At 41.6% G+C, this 21,606-nt stretch overlaps 1 protein-coding gene across 1 annotated transcript in view; it reads right to left on the bottom strand.

Annotated features, from left to right (window-relative positions):
• Positions 1-1,732: 1,732 nt before the first annotated feature.
• The window catches only part of LOC103375912 (teneurin-3), a 124,879-nt gene continuing 105,005 nt past the window's right edge, over positions 1,733-21,606 (bottom strand). Inside the window, exons 21-29 of the mRNA XM_008306213.1 lie at positions 19,011-19,243; positions 17,079-17,233; positions 12,769-13,652; positions 11,380-11,555; positions 10,713-10,948; positions 9,685-9,981; positions 5,566-7,177; positions 3,963-4,093; positions 1,733-3,402 (exon numbers count right to left, since the gene is read on the bottom strand). Of these exons, the coding sequence (XP_008304435.1) occupies positions 2,650-3,402; positions 3,963-4,093; positions 5,566-7,177; positions 9,685-9,981; positions 10,713-10,948; positions 11,380-11,555; positions 12,769-13,652; positions 17,079-17,233; positions 19,011-19,243 (4,477 nt within the window). The 3' untranslated portion in view covers positions 1,733-2,649. The remainder of the gene's footprint in view (positions 3,403-3,962; positions 4,094-5,565; positions 7,178-9,684; positions 9,982-10,712; positions 10,949-11,379; positions 11,556-12,768; positions 13,653-17,078; positions 17,234-19,010; positions 19,244-21,606) is intronic.

Here is a 21,606-nt window from a genome sequence, read left to right as displayed (position 1 = left end):
GTGGTTTTGTTCTTCCAAACATCTGGTTCACTAATCATTAGAATTTGACTGAGCTACTTGAAGTTGAAGCTCCATGCAGCTACACACTCTGACCTCTATGAAGGTGCAGTGACAGCTGCTGTTATAATACGTGTACTACTGTAGGTAGGTAAACAGTTAGCTAGATGACTTTGTGAACTATGCACTGTGTACCACTAGGGAGCATCAGAGGACTTTGAGGAGAATAAAAGATTTGAATGCTATGTATTTGGAATAGCTGAGTTTGTATTAGAAGATTTTTCAGCAGGGGTTTGGTGGGGTTTGAAACTCTTTGTATGGCTATATCAAAACAAATGGGGGTTCGTCTAAGTTCACTGTAATTTCAATGTGAAGGAATAATAGACAATGGCTCACAGGGGAACTTTAATAAAACATTTCATTATAGGTTGGTGGTGAAGGGGGGTGGTATACCCTAAGGGAGTCTGATGAGAACTTTGAAGGCATGTATTCCAGATTTGGAGCCGAGGAACATTCAAAGAGATGAACCTTTGTTGAGCTATATATCATAAAACATTTTAAAATAGAAAAAAAAAAAAAAGAAAGAAGAAGAACATGTAAAGAATGTGGGGGAGCAGCGGAGACGAGGTCAAAAACAACAGCATAAAACAACTTTTGTGCAAAGAAAATTCGGCTCCCGTTTGGTTTGAAATGCCGTTTGAAGTTTAGCATGAAAAAGAAACCACTTTTATATGAAAGGGTTGTTTTCAGAATTATGCCTTCCATCATCAGAGCTCTTCTGCGCTTTGATGAGCAACACTTAGCGTGATCAGTGGGAAAACTCGTATCAACGCAAGTGGAATTTAAAAAAATTAAGCTATCAAATTTCCACACACAAACGTATAAGTTAGAACCTTTGTAACCCTTGATGTAAAGTGAGTAGATCCTTTCTATAAGTCAACTGTCTCTACATTTCAGGTTAATTACACTTAAAACTTCATCAGCTACAATTAACACACTTCAGTGCAGAGCGGCTTCAAGCAGCTCACTTCAAAGTAATGCCATCTTCCTGCGCTTTGTAGCTGAGAAGATGTAGTTTTAATCATTAATGTAATTTGTGATTTTGAAGTGTTTTTGGAATACTCTGACCACGCATACGTCTCTATTTGGAAAGAGCTTCTTCGATGATTTTCCGAATTAGCGTCTGGCGAACCCCCACTTAGCGCCGCATTTTCTTACTTGTGAAATAAGTATTCAAACACTATGTGCTTTCAAACAGAACATGTGAGATGAAAACAAAAAGGCAAAACTTTGTCTAATTCTTAAAAAAACAACACACCCAAAAGAACCCCAATATCATTTTAATCCATGAGTGCATTTAACATTCAAAAAAATTATACCTACCGAGAACATGGACGTGATCTATACTTGGATCCACTGTAACCTTGTTTATGTGAGATGGGTTCATGAAATATTTGTGTTGATGAAATATTCATTGGACAGGAAGCCAAGTCAAAAGGCATTATGCCCAATAAACATTAAATTTAGTGGAAGTAATAGTTGACTGCATGTTATAGATACATCACCACTTGTAAATACTTGTCACTACATGCACAGGTTTCCGTTAATTACTTAAACAGAGCATTGTGAAAAAACCTCACATTAGCCATATTGGTAGGAGCGTAGCTTCAAAACAACAAAAGACAAAAAAAGAGAATCCATGTCTGGCAAATCACATAAAATAAAAAGAATAAAATCAAAGTCAGCTGAACTTTATTTATGTATAAACACAACATAAATTACTGTTAATGACTAGTACAGACATTTATTCAGTTTCTTAAAAAACGCCATAAAACTCTTGCATAATTTACAAAACATGGTGTCCCTGTGCTATCCAAGACACAGCGGTGCCTTGTCCTCCCCCCCCAAACGGAGTTCTTCATACCTGTGCTGTCCTTTTCCCCCCACAATGAATACTGGGTATTTAAACATGTTTCTTTTTTTCCATTTAAAAGCATTTCAGGGAGAATAAGACATTTTGATGTTTCGATGATTACAGTGCTAAATCTGGTATACATAGTGGTTGTTCGGTGAGGATATTTCTAACATCAGAAGTCTCTGATTTTAAAAACAAATATTCGCTCAAGGACACTGCTTTCCTCAGGACTGTGAACCCATGAGTCCGGTACTTCTAGAGAAGTGCAGATATGCATAATGTAAACATTTTCTTTGCTCTTACAATACTCTGTTAAGCCAAACGTCTCTTGATGAAAACATAAAAAACAAACATAAAACACCTAAGTTAGCTCACTGTTTCCTCAAAGACACCAATATTCCTCTGCTTTAGAGTCCAGAGTCCAAAAGGCTTGTGCTACAGAGGAACTGACCTGTAATTGCCATGTTAAGGCTTGGTGTAGTTGTACATTTACTCTGTAGTCTCCAGGTCACAATGCACAGCATTGCTTTTGACCACTTTCCTTTTTTTTTTTCCTTTCAATTTTTTTTCTTTCTTTCTTTCTGTCCTTCTTTTTTTTTAAATTTTATTTTTTACAAAAACACATTGACACTCAGAGTACATATCAGCAACCTTTGATTATAGCTGCTTGTCATTTTGTCCACTAGAATGTCTCTACCAAAACAGAGTCTCTTTGGCAGAAAATGCACCTCGTATTGTTACCTTTTCCCAATTTCACTTTGCCGAAGAAAGTGGATGTTATTCGTGCTATCTGCTAATTCTGGATACTGCTCGATGGAAAGCACATAGTACCCATCGTATCCCAAAACTTTTCCACTACTCAGAAGCTGCCTCTTCTCCCCTTCTGTCCAGGGGCGAACCCCTTCCTCGCCATCTCGGACTCGCTGCTGCTCCCTGGCCCACGCACCCGCCAGGGCGCGCTGACGTGCCAGCTCAACAACCCGCGCTTTCTCTTCATCCACTGTGGATCCATAGCGGATGTGGAACGCAAGAGCACCAGCGCGAATCTCCACATCTGCGAAACGCCGAGTCCGACTATCCATGACTGTTGTGGACTGGGAAACAGTCACATTCACACCGTTCTCCAGAGTCTTGTGTCCACTCGTTAGGTGCAACGCAGCAAGGTCGGCGTCTGGGAGGCCCGGCTTGACAAAGTAGTGTGTGTCCCGCCCTTCTATGGTGAAGTGGAGGTCTTCCAGATAGAAAGCGTTGTTGAGGATCGTTGCAACCTTAATACAGTCCTCACTTGCCACGTTGAGTGTGTGAGTGTGGACGCTGCCCTTGTAGATGGCGAACATAACGGCTCTTCCGATGGGAGACATTGCAGCTGAGAACCACAGCCAAGACTTTTCACCTCTGCGACCTCGACTGAGATGGACCTCTGGCAGCCGCTCAAATGACAAGAGAGAATGCGCTTGTCTGGTTACTTCCTGCTGGACCCCAGAGATAGACTGTAGGAAAAGTGCAGTGAAACGTTAACGCCTGAACATGGCAGAGCCCGACTCTCCAGGCCATTTAGAACCAGCTACTGCTCTGCTTCAGAGAGTTTTTCATCCCCATCCAAGATAATGGTGTTTTCAAGCTGTGTTCTCAAGCCAAAAGTAGATAAATCCCCCATGACAATTTTACAGCAACACTTTTTTTTTGTGTTAAGACCTTAGACCAAAGAAGACTAGCATAAATAGCATCAAAAGATTGTTTTAACAGTAGCAACGTTACATATAAAATTAGACAGCTGGTAACTGAAACAAGACAGAGGAAGGAACACTTTGGCTTATTATGTGTTTATTCTTATTATGCAAATATGGCCCAATTAAAATTGATATTCTATGAAATACATTGCAGTCCAATTAAGAGATGGCAGCTTCAAATTACTGAGGTAAAAGGAAAACAATGAAAAAAATATATAGTTATTTTTTGTTGTCTGTTTGGTCCTCTGGACTAGTTTGTATTTTTTTTTTTCAGTTTATTCCGAGTTCAGTATGTTTGAGAGATTTAAATTTGTACCCACCGGCAGATCATCCCAGAGCTGACTCTTCCTCAGTTCATAGGACGGCATGCTCAAGTCAAACTTTGGGACTGGAAACCCAGGAATGGTGTTGTGAAGATGAAAACCAAAGGTAACAAGCCAGCTGTTCACATCTACAAAATAAAATGAAAAGGAGTTCAAGACAAAGTTTAAACTCACCACATGAAAATCTTTGTACCTCACGTTAAGATGTGTTTTTCCACGTTATGAGAATTTTACTAAAATGTTTAGACGTGTGTTTTAACACGATTTCTGAGAATTTTAAGATGCAGTTTGCAATTTACGAGAAAGATAGCTGACATTTAGCAATTGAGCATGTGCCAGGTTTATGATCCGTCTCGCTCCAGCTGCCACCTTTCCCCGTGTCCAGTGCACGAGCATGTACGTGCATGAGCACAAATGTGCCCAGGACATGTTTAAATAGTGTCGTGTGGATTGGTCCAGGCCATTTTGTTTTCCATTCACTGAGCCAGGGCTGTGTACGAACACCAGATTTTTTTTCAGTACACACAGAATGGACAGCTGGCAGACCATGAGGAGACATTGAATGGATTTCACCAAAAGTGGATTGAAGTAGAATCGCTGACACAACCTTTAGGTGACAAGTTTGAAACTGGTAACTTTGAAGCTTTAAAGACTGAAAAGCACTGCAGAGTCAATAAATACAGTACTTGTATTTTAGCTTAAAAAAAACAAAAAAAACCTACATTACACCCTTCGTCATAGCCAGAACCCCCCCCCCCCAAAAAATAAGAAAAAATCCACATTTTCAACTTCCCATGCTCCTTGAGGAATCACCTGTGTCGTTAAATCAGTGAAATCTGAAATTGTCATATTCACCTAAGTCACTTTATTTTATGTCTGTTCAAAAATGAGCCCATAATAAACTATTTGCAGAAACTAGACTTTGTACAAACAAAAGTTCTACACTCCACTGTGCAGCCGTGAAGCCATTAATGACTTTGCTGCAATCAGCATTTATGTAACGGAAATTTAGAGACTTCTCACCTGAAGAGAACTGCCAGCTGTGTTTACACAGAGCAGACAGGAGACACGTAGAGAAACAAATCGGAAATGTAAGCAGTGAAATATCCCTAAGATGTAGAGTCACTAGTCGTTTTCCTGTATTGGTAACACATGTGGGCACTTTGAAAAATTCCATTAAATTCCACATTTTTTCATTTTATTGTAAAGATAAATAATCAAAGAAGTTGAACTTTTGTTTTTGATAATTATTGGCAGGATGTGTCACATTGCACAGAAGACATTCACGAGTTTCCTCTCCTTCTTGTCATGGTTGTTCTGTTTCCATGGAGGTGCAAAATTTTATATAGAAAATAGCCCATAGTGAGTACAAAAGTGACAGGAGCAAAAAAAAAAAAAAAAGCCCAGTTGTTTCCAGCTTCTTATGGTCAGATAACATAAAGGTAGAGATTGTCTTTGCAAAAATATAGGGAATTATGACAGGCATTTTCACTCCTTTCTGAGGATTATAGATAAAATGATTCTTAGAAAAAATGTACTTGCAGAAAAACCAGTCATGAAAGAAACTGCTGTCATAAACTTATACTGCTGTATTACTTACCTGCAACATATTCTCTCACTTCGTGGACTTTGCTGATGGGGTTGTTATTTCTGAACATGTACAAATTAAAAGGAGCTGGCTCTTGGCCAACCTTTTTCCAAGTAGAGACATCTGGAACAGTCCACCTTCCAGACATTATATCATAATCCTGCTCTCCAAAGTGCAGCAGTTTGGTCAGGGGATCATATAGTCCTCCATGAAACCCAAGCACAAGCTGGAAGTCTGGGTTCGAGTCAAAGTAGACCTCGCCATATGCCGTGTACTGGAGCTGTTTGACCAGAAGGCCGTTGCTGGTGAAGACAGCCAGAGGTGTGCCGGTGTTATCACAAGCGATGTAGAACTCTTCCCCGCTGCTGATCTCCATAGCAAACAGGTGGCCTTGGAGGTCATAGTAGAACGAGGTGATCTCTGAACTGGAGTGGTTGTATACATGTGTTATTCTGGCCGGGTAGCTCAGGTCTGCATAAAAGTACTGCAGGTGTTGGCCCAAGCTGGTCTTGGTGGATACTCTGCGGCCGAGTCCATCGTACCGATACTGAATTGTCCAGCCGCTGCTCTTGCTGTAGACTCGCACCAAGAGGCCTTTGGAGTTGTACTCAAAGATTTCCGCTCCTCTCTGACGGAGGAAACCGTCTTCATCCATTCTGTACTGGATGTCTCCGAGACGAGTGATGCGGTCTCTCAAGTCATAACGCAAAGGCAGAAGCCTCGCGCTGTTTCCTGCATTCAACAGGTGCAGATTTCCATTGAGGTCGTATGTGTAGCGCCACATCACTTTGTCGTTCAAGTACACAGTCTGGAGCTGGCCATCCACGTCATACTCGTAGCTGTACTTGGTGGTGTTGGCAAAGGGCCCAATCTTGATCTCTCGCTTGGTGACTCTGCCCACATCGTCATATTGGAAGGTAATCCAGTACATGAGTGAACGAAATATCTCATACTGGATCTCCTTAATGCGGCCATGTGCATCGAAGTGCTTGGTGTATGTCATGACTGCAGTCGATATAATCTGATTTATATCATAATAGATCACCCCAAACTTTCCAAACTGCTCAACCTTTCCTGAGATGTCATCAAACTGGTATAGGTCGATGGGTAACGGTGTTTCATTGATGACACCTTGCACACTGGTGACACGTAGGCTGCTGTCATAAGTGTAATCAAAGCGTGCATTGACCATGCCATCCTCACTGAAGCGGAAAATCTGCCGGTCGACCAGGGGACCCACTTGGCGATAACGAATGGAGCAGATGAACCCTTCATTCTGTAGGTTGACAGTCTTCAGCACACCTGCTGTCTCGTCGTAGGTGAAACTGACCCTTGTGCTGTCATACAGGATCTCTGACAGTTTATTCTGCCGGCGGTATCTGTACAACACTCTGCGGCCTGTGCCGAGGTGAGCTACTCTCAGTAGGAGACCGTCTTCGCTGTAGTCCACAGCTACTGAGGCGTTGCTCTCTGGAGGGTGATAAAGGTTCCTGTAGTAACCCACTGAACGGATGGTCTGCATGGTGTAACGGGCTACGCTTGGCATGGTGACAGCAGAAAGCCGGTCCAGAGAGTCGAAATCAAATATGTACTGGCGCTGACTGTGGAGCAGGAGAACCATGGACTAGAGGGAAAAGAGCAAAACAGAAAGCGTTTTCCTGAGTTGCATAATATTTCTACATGAAATACGTGTATTGCAAGGCAGGGTGAACACATGCAGAGTACAGAAATTTCCTTTTTCACAGAGAGGAGAAACAGAGTGTATGAAAAATGTAATAGGTAGCGTTAACTATCACTGTTGTGAGACAGCAGCTACTAACTGGTGCTGCCCAGAAAAGAAAAGAAAAAGTATTTAAATGTATATAGTGATGTTAAATACTACATAAAGCTTCTGTGAAGCATGTTTACAATATAGCTGACAGCTTAACTTTTTAAACGTGGTGAACCGTCACTGATTGTCTCGTACCACCAACATGCTTTTAACTGGTATTACCCAAAGAGACTTGCTTAATTAATTTACAGTATGCAGTATGGAGTGCAGTCTGTCTTCCAAAGGTTTGCCACCCTTCCTGTTGAAATATCATGCTCAGTCATCCGTTGCGACACTGAGGTTCCCTGTGCTCCCTGAGCCCTCTGTGTTACTTATGTCACAGTGTTGACATGGCCTCTCCAGGTCACGCAATGAAAAGATGCTGCCAGGAGCGGCTGAGAAAATCTCTGCACGTTTGAGTGGCTGAGCATCCCTGTGCAATATTAAAAAACACTCCACACAACAACCGGAGAATATTTATGTGAAAGACATGGGGCGAGAGAGAGACAGAGAGCGAGAGAGAGAGAGAGAGAGAGAGGGGAACAGCAGGAGGTTGCTTTTTGTCGTTTGACATGTTGGAATGCACAGATCAGAAGCCCTGCAGGTTTTCATGATTTCTGAGAAAGCTAATAATCAAGGGACTCCTACAGACATCATGTATGCATAGTACATTTGTGCAATAGTACACTGCTTACTATTGTCATTTAGCTACTGTGTATTCTCAGTTATTGTGCATGGCTGTGGCTTCCAAAGACGAATCTAATATGGACAGACCTAAAGACTAATGGCAAAGACTGGACAGAATCGTTAACCATTTCCCCAAACATTTCAGTATTTCTAGTCTGGCAGCAGCACAGCAGAACATCTTTAACATATGAGTAAATACACTCATTAAATAAGTGGAAAATATACTCACAGGATTTCACTGTTTGCCAAGAAACACATCTATAATCGCCAAGTGGTGGAAAGAATTAGGTGTCCAGTCTTTGCATGTTTCAGCTATTTATATATGTTATCTACTTATTTTGTCACAAATCCAGACCATGGACAATATTAAATGTATACTGAACAAACACGTAAATGTTATTAAATTCTGTCCATTAGTTTTAACATTTGTTCTTCCAACACATGGCATTCCTTCAACAGAAGGAAATGATAATGGGGAGACGGAGAGTGCGGTCACACACTAGAAATCACGTCACATCTGCAACACATGGGATTAATGAAGTTATTGACGCTGCTTGTGTGATGCTGTGCCACTCTTCCTTAAGGGCTTGGCGAAGTTGACAGAAATTTTTTGGGACAGGATAACATTGTCAGACAGATCCATTCAGGGCATCATGTGGCAGATTGTCTGTCACACTGTGCTGTCTGGAATGATTTCGCAGACGACACAGTGGAGTTATGGACATTTAGGTGCCTGGCTACAGCCCTTGTTTTCTCAGGCATGGTGTAATTTGAATAAAGCTGCATTTTTAAGTGGCCTTTATAAAGTCACTGGTCAGAGGGGTGTCTGTGTGCTGGTCACGCTATCTGATCATTGTCCTTTAAAGCCAACCATGATGAGGGTGGGGATTAACGCCACGGCTCAGGATTTCTCATCAGTTGAACAGCTCAGAAACATTTTTAACAACTACCTAATTAAACCATTCTCTGTATTCACTCCAACAATAAAAATGAGATTATTAACCTTTTTCCAAGTCAGAAGAAAGACCATTATCGTACTGCATTTATATTTTTGTTCAGTGTAAATGTTAGCAGAGCGGATTGTGATTTCAAGAGTACAATGTTCTTTTGCAAATGTACCGTGCATTGTGTATTTTCAGACAGTACCCCAAACAGCGCTTCCATCCAGTGCTCCCTGCCACCCCCTTTTTTTTTTTTTTCTATGAGAAATATGGCACTAAGGCAATGATGGTCATCGCTCCTTCATGATAAATCCTTTAGGAGCCTTATTTCGTTGGTTAATCCTGACAAACCGCAAGAAAGCAGCTGGATAAACCATGTTGCATTTTTATATCATTCTCCACACACTCAGATTTTTTAAAGACTGGGTAGAGTTATAACTCATGGACGGTAGATACCCTGTAGAGGAAAACCAACGACCATTTTAATATCAAAAGCTTGTAAATGATGCTCATAAATTTGCGGTTGGCAGTGACTGCTGTGACGGGAGCTGGTGATTATTGCCAAACAAGGCTTTTCAGGGTGACCTCTGCTACAGTACTTCTTAAGGCCTTGAATCATCCTGCAGTGATAAAGACTAGCCTGATGCACAGTGTATCTTATTACTGCTTCCTCTGGTCGTGTTATTTTCTTACCTGCTCTAGGTAGGTGTAACTCCATATCTTCCCATCAGCAAACACCCTGGAAATCAGGCGGCCTTGGCTATCATACTCAAGTCTCTCAGTGGTGGGGCCTCTCTGCAGGGCACTGATTTGCCCGCTGCTCGTGCGGCTCACATTAACCGGCAGTAGCTTACTGCTGGGCACCCAGAGGACTGGGTGGCCTGCGGTGTCATATATAATCTTTAAGAGAAACTTCCTGTGGTCATCATAAATCTTCTCCGTCCTCAGGGTGCGATCATAATCGACAGAAAGAATGTTACGTCCGTTTACCTGTGGGAAAGATTGGATTTAAGAACGGGTTAGTCAAACATTTCTAACACTCCTCCGACTACTAGCGATGGTAATGCATGACTGATGGACAATGCTCAAAAATTACAACCAGTGTACACTGATTGAACAGCAGTGCAATCTGAAGAAGGAAATCTTGGTTTTGATGTGACTATTCTTTGTCTGGGTGGCTCCTTAAACTGTATTCACAGAGATTTTCACTACAGTTGTCACAGAGATTAACGCCTCCTTCTCAAGGCTCATTAAACTGAGAGACACTCTGGCAATTGTTCAGGTACACTTAAATCACAACTTTCCTAAATTTAGTGGAGGCAAAAATTACTGCGAGGCAAAGTAACCACCCGAGTTAAGTTCATGAAGTACCTTAAACTCATAAATCTGTGTCAGTTTCTAGGAAGGAGTAATAAGAAAAGGTGGACTTATGTACAGTACTAGAATATTGATAACCCTCTATATCAGGCTAAATGCTGTAACTAATAAATTCAGTTGAAGGTAATAAGTGCAGAAACATTTTCCAAGGTTATAATAAGGATAGTGACATAGACATAAAGCAACATGTCTGTTTTTGGACACTTTGATTATTGATCCTTAACCCTAATATTGCCACACGCTGTCATTAACTACGGTAAGAAACGCCACAGGAAATACTATTTTTTTTTGGTTTCAGTCATCATTTGCATTTACCATAATAGCAAAAAACAAAACAAACATACCCTCAGTTTCCGTCCGAACACGATAACTTTTCCTCTGGCTTGTTCTTTGCGGAAGCGCCACTCAACCAAGTTTTGCCCACTCTCCCCTGGCAAGCTCATGTTGCGTCTGGCTACCGTCGGGTTGGCAGCACCTGCCAGGATGTGGGGCTCTGTCTGGTAGTGGGTGTCCATCCCATTGGCATAGGTGATCCTCAGTGAGTTGTCAAAGCCCACTTGATAGCTACTTCTACACTGGTCTGTTGATAGTAAACGAAAAGTAAAACCTTAGAACAGAGGACTAGGCAATTAAAAACCGCAATTAATGTTTCTAACAGTCTCCTGGGGCGATTATTGGTTGTATGTAATTATGCCATAAGTCCTTAGTCTTTCAAATGAGACAATTTTCAGATGAAGAGAATGGAAATGAATGATGCGCTGAAATAACTGGACCATCTGGTTCTGGCAGAGAGTAGAAACCACTTAGCTACAAGGTTGATGCGTCTCCCTGACACCCAAACCCACACAGCGAGCAAGTAATCATTTACACTGTCGTCTGTCAGACCTTCGGAGTTGTAATGATACACGACTTAAGCTTACTCAACACTGCCCCGCCGACCCCTGAAACAATGACAAATAACAACTTACAGAATGGCTGCCTGAGTGGGAAAGATGAGCAGCGGGCCCTTACCCTGAGCCAGAGTGTAGAAGGCACGGATGGTCGAGGTATTCGTTGTGATGCTGATTTCCTCCTCCGTCATGGAACTTTCGATGTCCACCGTCAAAGCGCTGTATATGTCCGTGTACAAGTTATTCACCATTCCAGTCGGGAACGTCACATTCATTAGCCGTCCTTCACTGTCGTAGCTGTTGGATAAAAAGAGCATCGAATGGCAAAGCATTGATATGTATGAGGGCTCTCAGTGCCACAGTGCATTCAATTATCAGCTCGTTTATACTTGTTGAGTAAGACCATCGACTCTCTTGTAATTAAAATGTCACATTCTCTTTTTTGTATATGTTCAATTTCCAAAGCATAAGTGAAGGGGTGTCTGTATAAACCCGAGGCACAATCCAAATATTGTACATCGGAGAGTGACACGTCTCATCAGCTATCACTTTCATATAAAAATAACGCAGACTTGTGATGAATGAAATATTTGGCGTGATTGATGTGTCATTATAATCTCAGCTGAATGCTTTTTTTTTTTTTTAGTTATAGTGAGGGTCTCATTCATGGCATAATGTGACATGACAGCGAATTACACAAGGGAGAAAAATTCAATCACTGACAGACCACGCTACCAAAACAAAGCATGATTGTGATAGAAAGTCCAGTTGGCTTATTATAATGGAATATCATTGGTCATTTTGTTCTGCTTTCCTTCTCTTAATTGTATGCATGTCAACATACTGTGTAACCAACAGTTCTGCCATCTACACCGAACACACGATACACGTGGTTTAGTCGGGTAAAAAATAAGAAGAGAAACGTAACATACTTTTTTATGGACTTAGAGTTATTAGAGTCTAACTAGGCTATTTTAAAGATCTGAGGCAAATTTTATAATTAGGTTTCAATTAAATGTGCACCCTAAAGCAGTTTGCAGGTAAGTACGGTTACCAATTATAGAGTAAACTTGTCCTGGGCTGTGAGACTAGAAAGAGAATGCACAGGATTACCCAAATGCAAGCACACTTCTCCCTTTATATCTCATGACTTCAGGTTTTCGTTTAGCGATAAAAAGGTATAAATATTAGAGCAGTAGTAGGTGATGAGTTCAAACAAGTTTGCTTAATAAGACCTGTAACTGAAAGACAGTTAATATTGCCTTTTCATCCTTGAGAAACGCCGAAAACCTTTTCATTCCTCTACATAACATTATCTGCGAGAGTGCAAAGCACTTCTGTTTACACAGTTTGTATTAGTATGCAGAAAGTAGGAGGTGTTTTAATTTGTAGTGTGGGCCTCTTTCCAGATTCAGAAAGCTTAAATGAATTGCAACCTAAATCGGTCTGACTTTGGCAAACGATATAAAGATTTCCACAGAACGATCTCATCAGTCACTATTATACTTACTCGTAGAAAGTTGTCCATCCAATCTCTGACGTCTTTGTAGCCAGCAGGCCATTGTTACCATGGTAAGTGAGCAGCACCAGCTCCTGACCCTGTGCTGTGAGAGTTTTCAGCCCACCGTTGGTGCCCATGGTCAGCCAGATCACCTGGTTGTCAGGGGCGACGATACGCACCGGCAGGCGATTAGGATCTCTACGGATCCTCAGAGTGTTGCCACTGCTGTCGGTAACGGCTGTGATGTCGTTCTCTGTGCTGTAGCTGAAAGTGTATTTCAAGTCGCCGGTGAGCAAGCTCGCGGTGTGTTGGTGGGTGCCATTGCTGTCAAACATATACAGCTCCTGGGTGTCAGGGGAAGCCACCTCATATGTACTGGCACTGGAAGTTGAAGTTGGCCCGTTTCTAGCGATGGCCCGGATGCGGATGTTGCCCAGGTCTGCTACGTAGAGTGTTCCATCTGGAGCTGCCACTAAAGAAGATGGAGCATTGAGCCTTGCATCCTTGGCATAGCCATCCCCTGTCTGGTAACAGTCACAATTGGCATCATTCTTGCAATCGCAGTCAGAGGGAGCCCCGGCCAAATGCGTTATCTCACCATCCACAGAAACCTTCCGGATCCTGCTCATCTTTCTCTCATCTGTCTCCGCTATGTAGATGGCACCATGGTAAGATATGGCAATGGAAACAGCAGATTCTAGAGGGGTTAACTGTGCCCTTTGACCACCAGCCACTCCACGCTCCAGTCCAGCCAACGGGCAGTGGATGGGTCGGCCAGCGGCAATGCTTACTTGACCGTTCTCTGTGATGCGCAGCACTATGTTGTTGTCCAGGACATACAGTGAGTTATCCATGGGGCTAACTGCTAGGTCTGTAGGCCATTCCAAAATCACCTGAAATACAAATACATCATTAGATTAGTGCAACTAATTACAAGCAGGCTGTTATGGAGGTGAGTTAGACGCAATGTGGTTTAAATATTAGTGCGACAGTGCATATTTCCAGACAGTCTTTCCTTCTTGTTGCATCAAGACTGAAAAAAAAAAAGAGCTAAAGATAAGTACAAAGCCTGGCTCCCTTTTCACCTCCACACAGTTTGCTGACAGACTGTCGGTTGCAGAAAGTTATAGAAACGGTCAGACACCGCAGCCCCTATTCTGATGTTGGAAGCGTGTGGGGGAAGGGCATTTCTGAAGCTATTCGACTGTGTGACAGGCAATTGTGATGGAGTATACTGGCCTCTTAAACCGAGTTATTGAGCCATATTTAGTCCATTACAGTCAAACATCCCACATTTCTATGTTTGGGATTGTCTAAGATCACTAAGCAGAGAAAAATAATAGTGTAGTAGCACAACAAGTCATAAATACATCTGTACTCATACATGCACACTTTCAGGCTTGCCTTGTTTTTACTATGCGTAACTAGACCGTGTATTTTTCCAACGATGTGGTCTTTAAAACAGCTAATTCTCTGTTTTTCGGTGGATATTTTAATATAACTGTTTGTGATGGAGACAGGCTAGTACTGCATCCCAACACGTGGCCTTAACTTGTCTTTTCTATCTGTTATTTTAGTTTCACAAACTTTAAATAGATCATTTCAAAGGGCCAGGAGAAGATCACACTGCCCGTATATATCAGAACTTATGGGACGTAAGATTAGCTCATGCCTTCGTTCTGTGTTGATCTCTGCAGTCCTTACATTTCTTTAATTTGCTGCAAGTGCCGATTCATCAATTTAAGGGACGATTTTGGCCACAGTGACTGCCACGATAATTTACCCTCTCTCCTGCCTAAACAAGTCTTAAGATTTCATCCTATGCGAAGCGTTGATTATAGCAAAGCTTTCAAAGGGACCATAACGTTGCAAATCACACCTTCTGAGATAGAAACTCTACAATGGGCGATCAATTAAACGGAGCGAAATGAATCAGAACGAAACAAAAAACGAATATTAACACATCGAAAAGGATAGCGGCATTAACAATGTCTTGGAAAAATTAATAAGTACATTTTACAATCCAAAGCTATAGCTCTGGCCAAAAATTACAGTCTGCTTGTCAGAAATGTGTCAGTGAATAAAAAGCTTATTTGTAACAGCACAAATGACTGGTCTGGCCTTCGAATACATAACCGTGTCATTAAAACTGTCAAAACACTCCTGAATTGTGCTTTTCCACAGGGTGATTAATAATAAAACATGCTGCCTTCAAGGCTGCCACGAGTTAAACTGCACTGAGCCGGTTCTCTAGCTTGGATGCCTGAGGATCACACAGTCTCGCCAAAACCATGTCTTTATTGGCTGCTACCAAATGACTTGGTTAATTAGCAAAAAGTGACAAGCTTAATCCTTTGTCTTCATGTTCTCTTATGTTCACCCCCTTCATGTTCGCCACCCACACACATACACAACACTGATTACTTTCTCTTCTTTTTTGCATTTAAATGTACTTATGTTGCCAACAACAGCCTTTCATTTTCTCCCCTCGCTCTTATTTCTGTTTATGCTTTTATAATATTATCTAACCTCTCAACAGGACGCAATTTGTGATATCTGCTGTCGGGGTCATTTGGTTTTGACTGTTGTGGTCCTTCCTATCTACTTTTGAAGTGTTTTGTTTGTAGACTTGTACTCTTTCTTTTTGTAAGCTGATCTGCATTAAAACATTAGAAATCTAATTAAAATGTAAATTGGTTAGTTAAAAACAACAACAGAAAGACTTTGGTGAATTCACGCACGAGGTGGGAGAAGCTGATCTTGCGGCAATTTTATTTTCAGCAGCGAGACCACTTTAGAATTCGCTTCCTGCAGGAGCGAGGGGAGAGAACGTGGTGTGAACGCAGGTATTTTTCCCTGATAAAAGACTATTTTGGTGGTTTTATTTTTCTTTATTATTCATCTCAAGTCAGATCTTGAAAAGTCCAAAGGAGTTAAATGAAGAGGGATATAAATGTTTAAGCAAAGAAAGCGGCACTTCTGCTTTGGAAGAAGTGTTATTGGTATTGTAATTTCTCAACCTTTTGGATAAGGACAGGGCGATGCTTTTATGTCGCCTCCTTCACAGGCAGAAACTAAATTTCGTTGGACAAAGCCGGCCACCGTCAGGTACTGCCGAGGAAGCGGCTTTCTGCGCGGTGATCCCTCTACCGAGAGCTGCTTCATTATCATGGATGGTGTAAGTGTCCTCATTCCTGAGAATTTCTAGTGGAACACTAAACAGTAATTCAGCTCCAGCCACATCAAAACAAGCCCCCCAAACTGAGTAATTATTCTTCCCTCCATATCATCTGCCGTGACCTGAAAACTCATCTCTTCAATAAACACTTCATGTCCCTACTTTCTGCAAAATCACATCCTTTTCCCTAGCACATATTTCCTCCTGTACTTTCAGAGAAAATGCTCTGCTCTTGTTGGGTTGAGAGCAAAAGAAAAAAGAAAGAAAGAAAAAAAAAAAAAGCATTTTCTCTATCTCAGTGTCTCTTCTCCAAGCAGATTAGTGTTGTAGGAATTCAGGATTATTCCTCTCATGGCACAGTTTCTTTCACTAAGATCTTTTAAATGCCTATTTAACATTTATTTAACCAGGACATTTTCATCAGGACAAACAAATTCTTGTCCGTGCAAAGACGGGCAGCAATAACAACGTTACCGACTAAAAACCTCAAGAGGACGACACTCAGAAGATCAGAAATAAACAAAAACTGGATTATCAAACCGTGAATACCATTGTCAATAAGAATAATTTCAACGGTCACATCAGTGAAAAATGAGACACAAAAACAGGCAATCCAGACCCATCAACATAAATAAGTAATGCTGTCAAATAATACATGAATTACACTAAACCATCCATATTCTAATATACTACCAAATATCAGCAGCAAGAAGGGAGTGTGCAGTTTTTGCAGCAATCATTTAAATTCTCAGGAAGAGACCAGTTTTTGCAATTTCAAATTAAATTGTGGACGGTTCCAGGCAGAGCGAGCAGCGCGCAAAAAAAAAAAAAAAAAAAGCTCCTTCACCTACCAGTTTGGGGATTCTTAATAATAATATACATGGTGAGGTGAAATTAAAAAATAAATAAATAAATAAAAAACTCCCCCCACATGTGTCGCACTCGCTTGAAAACCATTTGCTATGCTTTATTCACCAGCGTGCGTATGATATGCAGTTACACAGCACTGCATGACAATGATGAGTGACCGAAATGAAGGCGGGTTAGAGGGGTGGGGGCACAAGGTGGCACTGTGACACACTCTGCGAGGCCACACCGGCTGAGCTAACAACCGTCTGGCACTCCGAGCGTCTTAAGTCACCTGATTGATGTCCATGCTGTTGTCACAGGTCAGGGGGCGCGCCGATGTCAGGTCATTGGAGCCGAGGAAAGTGGAGATGATGCCGTTCTGGTCCACCTTTCTGATTGTGGTGCCATCAACAAAATAAATCAGCCCATTCTTGTCCACGGCTATGCCTGTTGAAACCAGGTGAGATTGGAGGGGGCGGCGGGTGGGAAAAAATGGAGAAAAGAGGTTAAAGTAAAAAGCTTGTGATAACAGGAAAACATGGTAGCTGTGCTGCATCTCTGCTTGCATGACTCAGTGGACGGAACATGATGGATACATGTGTCAAGCTTGCCTTCCCATTATTCAGGTCACTGCAAAAAGCACAGCCATCAATAATTCACAGGCTGCTTTTCTGGTATTAAATAATTTCTCAGGCAGAAGTGGGAAAGGCTGTATTCATACGGTATATATGCACTTGCCTTGTCTTGTACCCCTTCTGTCTAAAAAGGACCTCGGTAGGTGGGAGCGTCAATGAGTGGTGCTTTCAGGAGCTTTTTTGACATCGGCAATCATCAACAATCAGCACACCGTTTGGGAAATAAATAAGCAAGGGAATGAAAATGACAGAGTTGGACAGTTTTGGATGAAAGAGGTGAAAGACAGGCAGTTGCCTTGGTGACAACTGTGGACTAAATTGTCTCCGTGATTGAGTGTCAGCTCAGAGTTGTAAGTTGCAGCCGAGCCAGTGAGGAGTTGCAATAACCATTTGTCCCAAACTGGGAAAATACATTAACAGGCCATGCCAGCCTGCACATAACTCTAAGTGTCACCGTTCTGCCTAATAGACGCCGGCCCGTATGGGAATTCAGTCATACCTACATAATGCAAGGAGACTGCTTTTTATTCTCCAGGCTTTTTAACACGCCGTGATTTGGGGTTAAACTTCAAAAACTAAGAGCTGCTGATCCGTGGATAATTGTTCTTTGCTTCTTGGAGGAATTAAAATGTTCTGAATATGTTATAACTTCGCTTTTACCTGCCGAGTATGATTTCTCTTTCATTGAAGTCTTAAAAAGCTTCTACGGAAGGTGAGTGGTTTGGTTTGACCTGTGGCTAGATTCTGCACAAAACTGCTTTCTGCTAAAACATTGACGAGCCGAGGGAGCCACGGTGAATCCTTGGGAGCTGGCTATTTGACAGTCTGAGATTCTCAGACAGATGAAAAGTGTCACATTTGAGCAGAGTTCAGCAAATGTCTGAGGGGAGAAAAAAAAGGAGCCATCTGCTGTTTCTTCTCTGGTCTCGGCTTCCACCCACTCCATCATTAGAGTCGCTCCCTCAGATTGCCTTCACTCAAGCCTTTATCACCCAGCTGAAGCTGAGCTATTGCAGTTGGCATTCAAAGTGGGCAACAACTAGTGCAAAACAATTCATCCTAGCCTTTTCTTCCAAAAGAATTCATGGAAAAGTGAGCAATCACGCCACAAATGACCATGTGCTGTTTGAATGTGGACAACAGCTTGTGCACAGCAGGTACCGACTTCTGAGTAGCTGTTAGTTTAAGCTTTAAAAGCCTGAAGACTTTACTTACTTTCACAAGAGCTGTTGGGGAAAAATCATTAAGAATTAATACTTTTTTTTTTTTTTTTTTTTAAAGATTTTTGTAGAACTATCCGAAATCTGTTGTATTTCTGGAGGTTAAAACAACACCTTTCTGATTGGAGGCAGCAGCTTTAACTTACAAACCAACAGTCTTTACTTAGTTGAAAGTCCAGCTTACTTTTACTTTCAACACATGAACCGCGACCAAAATTCTCTCATTAATATCAGCAGGTGAGTAGTTGGCGCAGAGCCCAAAGCGCACATAAATTTACATCCAGCAGTTGCCACTCCTGAATGAAAAACCCATCAGTGTGGTCCGCCCCTCCATTTGACTACAACATCTTCATTAGTTTTAAACGATACCTTTGGGTCCAGTTAGAGAGGCCTCTGGAGCTTTGCCTCCGTCGCCACAGTGGTTCTCATCAAAGGGCAGACAGTGTTCACCGGTTCCTGCTACCACCTCCGCGTTCGACTGCAGATCCTTGGTCCCCGTCAGAGTTTTTGGTCGGTAGATCCTCCGGGAGTTTGTGTCCGACACATACAGCTGGCCAGTCACCGGATCAGTCGCCAGGTAATACCGGTGCGCCGGGTTGTTACTGCGTTTGAGACGATAACTCAGTTGTAATTGCAGACAGTGTTTTTTCTTTAAAAGCCCTCTTTTTTACAGTGCAGCCAGAGTGTCTTTTAATGGTGCTACTTTACCCCTAAAATGCGATCTAATGCGTCTGTCTCTGAAATACCAGGAACTGTCTGTAAAACCCAACTGATGGAATTTAGCCTGATTTTCCATCCGAAAACAAAACAACAACAAAAAAAAAAAACATTAAGACTATTCCATTATGTCGATCGAATAGATTCCATTATGTTTCTCCAGAGAGGTAACATTGCCGTCAGTATGGATTAGGTTTTTAAAGTTGTCTAGAAAGGAGACACTTCTGAGAAAAGAAAGAAAAAAAGGTCTTTTTAAAAAAAAGAAATAAAAATAGTAGCAAGCCTTACATCCTATCATACATTCCTTCAAAAGTAAAGAAGAGAACCCACTTCAGACTCATGCAGTTTGTAAATTGCATCCAAAGTGACAGTTAATACGAACATTGAGGCTCAGGTTATCTTCTTAGTATTTAAGCTGCTGCTAAGAACATTACTTTCTAAAACACACACCATCAATTGGTAATTAGGTGTAACTTGTATTTTCTGCCCAGTTGCGGCTTGAAATAAAAACCTGATTATCAACTTAAAATTAGCAGAAACCTTGTCAAGTAAGCGGATAATGAACTGAAAAAGAAAACAACGTCTATTTTAGAGCAACTGAAGAATTTCCATAGCAGGCAAAGAGGGCCAAGTTTCTACGGATGAAAACGTTGGAAAACAGAAAAGGTTGAAAAGACGGAAGCCAAACAAAATCTAACAGGATACCACTGCAGCGGGGTTCCAGCTTACAAAGCACAAATGACAATTCGTGCGCCTGATCATTTCATTTGTTATCGCTCCCCTGTGGGGAGAAGCTTTTGGAAATTACAGAAATGACTGGCTTGTGTTAACAAAGTGCAACAACTAATGGCACCTGATTCTGCTTATTTGCATTCCTGTAACTGTCACATAATGAATATAACTCCGTATGGATCACAGAGAGAACATGGCAAGGGTTGTGAATCAAAAGATCCCACTGCACATGAGTGACTGATATTTATATATTTTTTTAAAAAGCCAATTAAATTATGATCTCATGTGCCACTCGCGTTTCAATAAACCAGATATTTAAGAACTCCTGAATTAAGGCAGAGTTGATACATAGCAGGTGCTTAAGCATCATTAAAGAGCTCAAAACAGAGGCACTTAACATGAAAAATTGCTTGTTTTACAGTGCAGTCGTAAACATGGCTTCGCTGCTTGTGCTCCAGCTTAATGGTACCTCACTCAATAGTGGTTGGCTTTGGAAGTGGATAATGTGACGGCAAAATAAATGTGGCAATGAAACATCTTTGTAAAATGATAAAGATGGAGTCATAAAACTTGACAGCTATTATGAGTCAAAGTAAATGCCCAAAATGGGTGGCTGCTATCAAGTTCCTATAAAGAATTCAGTGAGTCTAGCATTAGTAACCCTTTCTTTTACAGTCAACCTGCAGGGGGTGGACATAATAAATGAGACACCTGTGTGGTGTTATACAGTCCAATGAAACTGTCCTCCGATACTTACTACCACCGTGAAGCTTCTGACATTAAGACAGATGTGTGTAACTTTTTAAACATTTCTTTTAAATTATCATGTGATCTTGATATCGATTTTTACATTTAAATACAAGGAACACTACAAACTGTGGTTGCAAAAATGGCCTACTGACAGCTCTTTGATCAACAAACACTAAACTACGACCACCTGAGAACTGGATCAGACCTTTTCATGCGTCATGCATTTCCCACTGCGTCTCAAGAATCTGAGCGTACCTGTCCCAGGTGCGAGCACAGGTGCTAGTTACCTCCTCATTAGGCAATCACAGCATCCCGGTAGCTGGCATTACTGTGCAGGCAATCACAAACCTCTGACAGATCCAGAATTCAGCAGCCATCTTGATATCAGGCATTCACACGCCAGTCTGCCTCTACGCTCCCTTCACTGGCTTCCTGCAGTAGCTCACATTAGCCTTTTTATTTTTTTTATTTGTTTTCACCGGCCAAGTCTTGTCCCTTTTTAAATTAATATTTCATTAAGTCCATGTTGTGTTATTTGTGTTAATGTTAATGCCAAGAGTCTCGAATGACAAATAAAGCAAATGTGAATCGCACCTAGAATGGAATATCAGCAGATGAATAAGCCTGTCATCACACCAGAGGCTTTGTTTGGACTGCCAGCTTAATAAACTTACTCCGGTTTACTCTCTGGAGCACCTCTGGCACGGCCAAGTTAATCACTGGGGCAACCTAATTGCCACCAATGTGCATCTCCGCTTACTACGGC

Source organism: Stegastes partitus, unplaced genomic scaffold, assembly GCF_000690725.1.
Source record: "Stegastes partitus isolate 25-593 unplaced genomic scaffold, Stegastes_partitus-1.0.2 Scaffold3630, whole genome shotgun sequence".
NCBI lineage: Eukaryota > Metazoa > Chordata > Actinopteri > Pomacentridae > Stegastes > Stegastes partitus.
This window is presented reverse-complemented; position numbering and strand designations above follow the sequence as displayed.